The 10,398-nt window shown below is 34.5% G+C and overlaps 1 protein-coding gene across 1 annotated transcript; it reads right to left on the bottom strand.

Annotated features, from left to right (window-relative positions):
- Nucleotides 1-4,269: 4,269 nt before the first annotated feature.
- LOC141701479 (uncharacterized) lies at nt 4,270-5,199 on the bottom strand. Its single transcript, XM_074505122.1, has one exon. The coding sequence runs from the start codon at nt 5,197-5,199 to the stop codon at nt 4,270-4,272; it is 930 nt and encodes a 309-aa protein (XP_074361223.1).
- Nucleotides 5,200-10,398: the final 5,199 nt, after the last annotated feature.

Here is a 10,398-nt window from a genome sequence, read left to right as displayed (position 1 = left end):
GTTCTTCATAAGCTTTCAACGAGCCAATTACCTCCTCAACAGACATCGTTTCTAAATTTCCAAATTGCTCAAGTGCTGAGGCAATTTGTAGAAACTTTGTTGGGACTGCACGTAGAATTTTCTTCATAACGTACTCCTCTCCAATTGATTCTCCAAGTGCCCTGATCTTCGCAACCAGGCCATTCAATTTCAGACAAAAATCATCCAACTGCTCCGACTCATTCATCTTTAGCGACTCAAACTCAGCCTTGAGAGTTTGGGCCTTAGCTTTCTTCACCCTATCAGCACCTAAGGACGCCGTTTTAATGGCTACCCAGACTTCTTTGGCAGTTGTACATTCCGCTCGTGTCAACAACAATTCTTCTGAGATCGGTTGATAGATTATCGCCATTACACGTTTATCCGCCTTGTCCTCAATGGCTGCTTTTGGGTCCTTAGGAGCTACTCCTTCCCATACGTTTTATGCCTGCAAATATACTTTCATTTTTATAGCCCAGGCAGTATAGTTTGTTTTTATTAGCATTGGGTAGCTAAGTCCAATTTTCCCGTCTTTGCCTTTGCCTGAGTCTGCCATTGTTGCGTGTCTCAGTAGTATATTTCTTTAGGTGTTTATAGTGCTCTGATACCAGATGTTGGAACCAAACTGATGCGATATGAATCAAAGTAATGATAATCATTTGAAAATGCAACTAGGATTACTTGATATAAACTAAAAGCATTACAGGGATAATAAAGAAAGCAACTAACGTCTATGACACCTAAAAACCAGGCCACACTCCTGATTTATCTCCATGAACTCTTAACTGACTATTACTACTTCAACGTGTATACGTTGATTTATTCAAATCAATATTAAACAAAACAAATAAATAAAATATTATTAGAATTAAACCCAACAATATGTACATGCTCTAAGTGATAATATGGAAATAATTATATTTTTTTTCATTTTTTATATCTATAATATGGAAATAGTTACAATTATTTAATTTTATTTTTTTAAATTTTTTCTTGCTAGTTAAACACATTTACACACCAACATTGTGATTCCAACCAACCCTGACCTGAGTAAATGAATTTTTTTTTAAATTTTTTTAGCACATACATAGTCATAAAAGTTTTAATAAACCTAGGTACATTTTAAGTAAACAAAATCTAGTTAATTTCTCTTATAATGTGATACAAATAAGGTATAGATATTCATTTTGATCCCGGTTATTAATTAAACCCTACGTGGGCTTAAAAGAGTTACAAATAGCACACTTAACCATAACCAACCCACACAATTTTAACCTCCTCTCATGGCCCACCAACAGACAGAGACATAGCCTCATCCTCTCACGGCAAGGGGCCTGGCCTCCCGACTCATATACCACAACATCTCTTCTGCACTCGTGGCCTTTTCTTTCCAAAGTTCAGCCTAAGATTTGGAATGCACAACCGGATTTTCAAGCTCTATATTTCTCCTCTTGTTGTTATCCAACTGTATGTTTTGGTTGTTTATCAATCATAGTACTTGTTATTCGAGTACTTATTGCATGATTCTCTCATTTCTTCGTACTTAATGCACAAATTTACAAATAACTTTTACAAGAATTGTTATAATACGTGTCATTTAAAAAGCAAGAAGAAAAAATTCAGAGCTTTTAATCAAGAAAAAACACAAATTAAGTGAAAATAAATGTACTACAAATACTGAAACACATAAACACACCCAAGATTTGAAAAACCTATCAAATGGAGTTTTTTGTGTTTCCTCCTAAACTGATTGAACATGAGTTTGGTTATGATCACTGTTTAGCAAACTTGTAAACACAAGTTAATATGACACGGAGACGAAATCTGATTGTGGCCATGCTTTAAATCATGATCAAGTGGAGGAGATTCAGAAAGATTACCTAATTCGTTATGATCGTGGGAAAGAGTTTGAAGGCTAGTCTTTTGCTAATATGACCAACTTGGTGAGTATTCTTTCTTCTTTTCTGAGAAGAAGCCACCCCATCAGCATCATTCCCCATTGCAGTCACAAAAATCAACAAAAAATGTCAAAAAATTTCGACTATACATATTTTTTTATCAAATGTCAAATAAATTAAAATGCTTACAAAATTCAAATTTTTAACAGCCTATTATCTACATAAAACATTATCCATAATTTTGAATTCTAAAATCAATTAATAAATATTTACTAAGTTATTGCACCAACAATGTACCAAATAAAATATGGGGTATTATATTCTTCCCTCCTTAAAATAATTTCGTCCTCGAAATTCTCGTGAAGTACCTGATTCGAAGAGGTACGGATATCTTGCACGAACTGAATCCTCGGTTTCCCAAGTAGCTTCCCGAACATCATGATTTTTCCATAAAACTTTAACAAAAGGGATCGTGTTCTTGCACAACACTCTCTCCTCCCTCGCCAATATAGCTTCAGCTTCTTCTTCACAAGACAAATCTTCACGAAATGCATCTAAGGGATACTGAACAACATGATTAGGATGATATACATACTTCCTTATAACCGATGCATGAAACACATTGTGCACTCGTGACAATTGTGGCGGTAAAGCAACTCTATATGCCACAGCTCCAACCCTCTCAAGAATCTCAAAAGGTCCTATATACCTCGGACTTAGCTTACCCTTCTGACCAAATCGCTAAATGCCTCTCTGAGGAGATACCTTAAGGAAGACCTTGTCTCCTACTTTAAATTCATATTCTCGCCTACCCTTATCAGCATAACTCTTCTACCTAGATCGAGCTTGTTCAAGTCTTTCTCGAGCAACTGCTACCTTATCTGTAGTGACTTGGACTAGATCGGGACCTTCTAAAAGCTTTTCTCCTACTTCATTCCAACAAATAGGTGTTCTACACTTGCGCCCATATAGTGCCTCAAAAGGAGCCATAACAATGCTGCTCTGCCAACTGTTATTATAAGCAAATTCAACCAAAGGCAAATAGTCATCCCAATTTCCATACCACTCTAATGCACATGCTCGCAACATGTCCTCCAAGGTCTGAATTGTCCTCTCTGACTGCCCATCCGACTGTGGATGAAAAGCTGTGCTATAGTTCAACTTGGTGCCCCATGCCTTTTGAAATCCTTTCCAAAATCTTGAAGTGAATCTGGGATCTCTGTCGGACACGATCGAAACTGGAATCCCGTGTAGTCTAACAATCTCATTCCTGTATAATAGCGCTAAGCTCTCCAAGTTCATATTCTCACGGATTGCCAAAAAGTGAGCAGATTTAATGAGTCTGTCTACAATCACCCATATCGCATCATGCTTCTTAAAAGTCTTAGGCAGTCCTATGACAAAATCCATGCAAATATTCTCCCACTTCCAAGTAGGTAACTCCAATGGTTGTAATAAGCCACTTGGCCTCTGGTGCTCAATCTTCACCTGTTGACAAGTCAAACACTTCGAAACAAAATCGGCAATATCTCGTTTCATGCCGCTCCACCAAAAGTGTTCCTTTAAATCTCGATACATCTTTGTCTCACCTGGATGAATAGAAAATGGTGATCTATGGGCCTCTTCCATCAATTCCTCCCTGAGTTCCTTGTTAGCAGGCACACATAGACGATTATACATCCATAGAATGCTATGATCATCAAAATGAAATCCTGGTTGCTTTTCAGGATCAATATTCTGGACAAAAGACCATAATTCTCCATCTCCATCCTGAGCTGCCTTAATCCTAGTGATAAGACTAGGCTCGACATGCAAACTTGCTACCATACCAACTGTATTCTGATGATAAAACTCCAAACCAAATTTCTCAATCTCACACTGAAGAGGTTGTTGTTGCATCACCAAAGCGGCCAAATTTCCAAAATCTTTCCTGCTTAAAGCATCTGCAACCTTATTAGCCTTGCCGGGATGATACTGAATGCTCACATCATAGTCTTTCAATAATTCAATCCATCGTCTTTGCCTCATATTAAGCTCCTTCTGCGTGAATATGTACTTCAAACTCTTGTGGTCAGTAAAGATCTCACACTTATCACCATACAAATAGTGTCTCCATATCTTCAATGCAAAAATGACGGCTGCAAGCTCTAAGTCATGTGTCGGATAATTCACCTCATGAGGCTTTAATTGTCTTGAAGCGTAGGCAATCACATTTCCATGTTGCATCAATACACAGCCAAGTCCCTTCTTCGAAGCATCGCTATAAATCACATAGCCTCCCAATCCTGATGGTAGTGTCAATACTGGTGATGTCACAAGTCTCTTCTTCAATTCTTGAAAACTAGTCTCACACTCATCGGTCCATATGAACTTGTTGCTTTTTCGAGTCAACTGTGTCAATGGTTACTCGCATTGACCTGTCCTCACTTTCAAATTTTTCACGACACCCAGTCATATGGTTACTCGCTCCGTTCTCGAGATACCACATACTGTCTACTACCTCCTTTGTGTTCGAGTTTGGACCTTCACTGAGCAAAATCACACCGTTTGTTATTTCATTACTCATTGCCATTAGGAGGGAAAGTTCATCGTCAGTGGTTTGTGCCAAATTTACTTCTCCACGGTGCACTTTGTCCTTCTTTGGTTTTCTATACTCGGCAGCAAAATGCCCATATACTCCACAGTTGAAACGCTTTACTTTACTTCGATCGATTCTGTCACGACCTCCCTGGTTATCCCTTCCACGAAAACCATTTCCACCTCGATTAGATCTTTGCAGCCACTCTTCACGTGTAAGTAGAAGCTTCCCACTATTGGCTTCATATTTTGACCACTCTTCTTCAGTCATGAGTAGTTGTTTCCCTTCTTTGCTCTTACCTTGTCTCGAAAGACGTTCTTCATAAGCTTTCAACGAGCCAATTACCTCCTCAACAGACATCGTTTCTAAATTTCCAAATTGCTCAAGTGCTGAGGCAATTTGTAGAAACTTTGTTGGGACTACACGTAGAATTTTCTTCATAACGTACTCCTCTCCAATTGATTCTCCAAGTGCCCTGATCTTCGCAACCAGGCCATTCAATTTCAGACAAAAATCATCCAACTGCTCCGACTCATTCATCTTTAGCGACTCAAACTCAGCCTTGAGAGTTTGGGCCTTAGCTTTCTTCACCCTATCAGCACCTAAGGACGCCGTTTTAATGGCTGTCCAGACTTCTTTGGCAGTTGTACACTCCGCTCGTGTCAACAACAATTCTTCTGAGATCGGTTGATAGATTATCGCCATTACACGTTTATCCGCCTTGTCCTCAATGGCTGCTTTTGGGTCCTTAGGAGCTACTCCTTCCCATACGTTTTATGCCTGCAAATATACTTTCATTTTTATAGCCCAGGCAGTATAGTTTGTTTTTATTAGCATTGGGTAGCTAAGTCCAATTTTCCCGTCTTTTCCTTTGCCTGAGTCTGCCATTGTTGCGTGTCTCAGTAGTATATTTCTTTAGGTGTTTATAGTGCTCTGATACCAGATGTTGGAACCAAACTGATGCGATATGAATCAAAGTAATGATAATCATTTGAAAATGCAACTGGGATTACTTGATATAAACTAAAAGCATTACAGGGATAATAAAGAAAGCAACTAACGTCTATGACACCTAAAAACCAGGCCACACTCCTGATTTATCTCCATGAACTCCTAACTGACTATTACTACTTCAACGTGTATACGTTGATTTATTCAAATCAATATTAAACAAAATAAACAAATAAAATATTATTAAAATTAAACCCAACAATATGTACATGCTCTAAGTGATAATATGGAAATAATTATATTTTTTTTCATTTTTTATATCTATAATATGGAAATAGTTACAATTATTTAATTTTATTTTTTTAAATTTTTTCTTGCTAGTTAAACACATTTACACACCAACATTGTGATTCCAACCAACCCTGACCTGAGTAAATGATTTTTTTTTTAAATTTTTTTAGCACATACATAGTCATAAAAGTTTTAATAAACCTAGGTACATTTTAAGTAAACAAAATCTAGTTAATTTCTCTTATAATGTGATACAAATAAGGTATAGATATTCATTTTGATCCCCGTTATTAATTAAACCCTACGTGGGCTTAAAAGAGTTACAAATAGCACACTTAACCATAACCAACCCACATAATTTTAACCTCCTCTCATGGCCCACCAACAGACAGAGACATAGCCTCATCCTCTCACGGCAAGGGGCCTGGCCTCCCGACTCATATACCACAATATCTCTTCTGCACTCGTGGCCTTTTCTTTCCAAAGTTCAGCCTAAGATTTGGAATGCACAACCGGATTTTCAAGCTCTATATTTCTCCTCTTGTTGTTATCCAACTGTATGTTTTGGTTGTTTATCAATCATAGTACTTGTTATTCGAGTACTTATTGCATGATTCTCTCATTTCTTCGTACTTAATGCACAAATTTACAAATAACTTTTACAAGAATTGTTATAATACGTGTCATTTAAAAAGCAAGAAGAAAAAATTCAGAGCTTTTAATCAAGAAAAAACACAAATTAAGTGAAAATAAATGTACTACAAATACTGAAACATATAAACACACCCAAGATTTGAAAAACCTATCAAATGGAGTTTTTTGTGTTTCCTCCTAAACTGATTGAACATGAGTTTGGTTATGATCACTGTTTAGCAAACTTGTAAACACAAGTTAATATGACACGGAGACGAAATCTGATTGTGGCCATGCTTTAAATCATGATCAAGTGGAGGAGATTCAGAAAGATTACCTAATTCGTTATGATCGTGGGAAAGAGTTTGAGGGCTAGTCTTTTGCTAATATGACCAACTTGGTGAGTATTCTTTCTTCTCTTCTGAGAAGAAGCCACCCCATCAGCATCATTCCCCATTGCAGTCACAAAAATCAACAAAAAATGTCAAAAAATTTCGACTTTACATATTTTTTTATCAAATGTCAAATAAATTAAAATGTTTATATGTCATACAAATCAAAAGTGTATATGTGTATATGCTTGTGCTAGCCGTTATATATATAACTTTACTAACCTCTGGTGTTGGCTAACAACATTGTTTGTAGCTAGAGATACAATGTTTGCTTACCGAGAAATGTTGGCTCCAGGACATAAAAGATACGGAAGAACAATGAAGAGATGGATGGATGTTATGCGAATACCGGCTACAATATGAACTGTGCATTTGTGTGTGAGGACTTGGTGAGATTTGGTGAGAATTCTGGATCGAATAAGGTGTAAAATATATGATACACTGCTTCTTCTCTACCAACAGATTGTTATATTTGGTCGCTTAATTCTGAAATCTTTATATGGCATCATGAGAGCTTAATCAGATTATATGTTTTTCGATTAATTATCTTGTCAAATTATAATAGAATTTGGTTTGTGAATTATCCAATTGAAATTAGTTGTTGACTTGAGGAACATTCTTATTTGCCAACTTGATTGAGATTTTTTTGCTGGTCTATATTGGTTGGATGATTTTTGTTAGCTAGTCATTGGTTGGATGCTTTTGGATTAATTTTGCGGGGATTTGACATATACAAGTCAATATTTCTTTTTAACATTACTCAGAGACAACAGTTACTTTAATAATCTATAAAACCGGCTTCTACCTTGAGTTTAGACAACATGCCAAAAGAACCAAACCATTGTGTATTTGAGTTTCCCACAAGTTTTTTCATCTCAAAACGTTGTCTATTATTTGAGAGATGAAGAAACTAAACTGGTGAGTTATTAACATTTTGGGGAAGATAAAATTAAAATAGGAGGGAGAATGAAAAAAAATCATTTCAAATCACAACCTCTAAAAGTATCTTTTTAACTGTGGTGTTTAGATAACGTGTTACAAATCCATTGTGTGAATCTTATAAATATAATGCTCTGAAAGACCATTGTTTGTGGCCTTTCCTTTTAACAATGGTAAATTACACAACATAAACACCAAAACCATTATTCTAAGCTGATAAATGATTGCTATTTAACAATGATTTTAGGGTGTTGTCTTAGCAATCTAATACAACAGTGTAGTTTACTAACTGTTGTTTGATTCCATAGGAGGACACAAAGAAGACAACAGTTTTTAAAATGATAGGTAACTATTGTTTGTTCTGAAACTCACACAACAGTTATTTTTGCAAAACCAATTCACTATTGTTTTATTTTTTAGGACAACGGTCCGTCAACCGTTGTGTGATTGAAAATATGTTGTAGTATGTAGAAAAGGAAAAAATGAGTGAAGAGAAGCGCCTGAAAGTTAAAAAAGAGCATTGGTTAGGACAAACATTGAAATTTCAGTTTAGGGTTTCATAGATTTGTTTGCTTCTTGAAAATTTCTATGAAATTTGTTTTTTTGTAAAAATATACACATAATCAAAATTTGACCTCACTAAGCCAATGCAACTTTTTATCAGAATTAGGTTTTAATTTAATGAAATCATAAATTGTATTTGAATTTGATATAATAGTTTGTATTCCAATTTAAATCTAAATTCATTATTATCTTACTAAGTCATACAAAAACACTTAGGTCACATTTGGTTTGTGATCGAAACCCTAAATTAATTGACTATCATAAGAACTATTTCAAAACAAAAGAAATTAATAAATTTCAATCAAAAAGATTTTTATATTTGAGTTGATTTTTTTTTGAAATCTTGTTAAAAATACTATAGTTTGCCTTCCATAATAACAAAAATGATTCATAAATATTTTCTATTCTTATCCTTTATAGGGAAATATTTTTTAAAACTTAAAACATATTCTTGAATAGCATGAGGTGCATGATTAAAAAGGCTCATGACATCTCTCATTTAATTTTATAATTTGTGACATTCTTGACTTATCTCAAGCAACTACATGATTGTACAAGATTTACTATTTAACATAGTAGCTATATCAATTCTTGTATGTTATTCTTTCTTACTTAATGCACTTTTACATATACTCCCACCATCCATTGATAACATTATGCTAATTATGCGAGGAAATATTTGAAATATGTTCAACAATTCAATTGCATGGAGGTATTTTTAAAACTATAACCATAGATGTGCTAACATGACTTTGAGCAAGAGCACTTATATTCAGAGAGTAGCTCACTGGTCAGTTAAGATAGAATGAGGGGACTTGGAGACATAAATATACCCATCTAATCAATTTTCAATCCTAACAAAAAATAAGCAATTAAAATTATTTATAAAAAAATAATTCAAGTTGTAATTCGATTCATAAAGAAAAGATCTTATGATACATATATGAAATATGGAAGGATATATTAAGGACTAGATTTCTTAAATCATAATATATTAAAAAACTATTATCATATATGTTATTATAAAAGATAAACAAAAAACATATATTTCATTTTATTATAGATGTCAAATAATTAATTAAGTAATTTTTATTTGAAATTTTTTAATTTTAATTAAACTATGCATAGGAAAATGGATCACAAGTTCTTTAGAAATAATAATTATTTAATAGTATTACAAAATAGCTAGCTATATCAATTTTAATATTTGTGTTACACATGTTCTTTTAAATACATAGAAAAGCACAACCAACCATTAGAACAGCAGAAAAGTTGGTTGGATTGGCATTCTCACCCCGGCTTTGCACACATTTTTTGTTTGCCCTTGAGACCTTTTCTTTCCAATCCTAGGACTGAGATTTGTAGTTTGATACCTCCTTTGACAATTCTAATATACTATTCCTCCTACTTTTGTAAAATTTTGTGTTTTTGTTGTTTATCAACTCATTTGCTGCTACATATTGTGCATCAAATAGGTTAATGTATGTAAATTGTACACTTTAAGTTTAGTAACTAAAAATTGGCTAACTTGACTTATGTTCTAACATTAAAATTTATTTTTAAAACTAATAATTAGAAATAGCTATGCTTTAATGCTCTAGGTGATCATCTAAAAATAGTTACAATTTTTTCTTTTTTCTTCTTGCTAGTTAATGTTGGAATTATTTTTAATCTAAACTTATTTGGTTTGTCTATTTTGTTTTGGTCCTTGGATAAATCTACGTGTCTGTAGTTTTGATAGTGCAGCAGACTTGGTCTCAGGTAGTTGCAGTGTTTTAGGAGTCTAGTTCAATAAGCTGGAGATTATCATGGTCACGTACTCCTGTTTGTACTCCTGTTCTTTAGGATCTCAGTTAGCTGTAGTCTTTATTATGTAATCTTTCCTTTCCAGAATGTAATCCCAACAGTACCAAGTTTCTTTATTTTTCTGCAATCAAAGTAGTATAACTTTCTCAGTATTTAATCATATAACTAACATCTGGTATCAGAGCTTCAAACACACACCTGGGAGACACACTCGAGTTGACACTCAGATGGAGTTAAGCAAGAACAAGGAGGGTTCTTTTGGGCTGAGTTATCCAATGCTTACAAAGACCAACTATACTACTTGGGCCATGAAAATGAAGGTGTTTAT

Source organism: Apium graveolens, unplaced genomic scaffold (genome assembly GCF_009905375.1).
Source record: "Apium graveolens cultivar Ventura unplaced genomic scaffold, ASM990537v1 ctg3906, whole genome shotgun sequence".
Taxonomy (NCBI): domain Eukaryota; kingdom Viridiplantae; phylum Streptophyta; class Magnoliopsida; order Apiales; family Apiaceae; genus Apium; species Apium graveolens.
This window is presented reverse-complemented; position numbering and strand designations above follow the sequence as displayed.

Bases quoted from the DNA above. Each gene is read 5' to 3' on its own strand.
- LOC141701479 (XM_074505122.1), bottom strand. From the start codon at position 5,199: ATGGCGATAATCTATCAACCGATCTCAGAAGAATTGTTGTTGACACGA.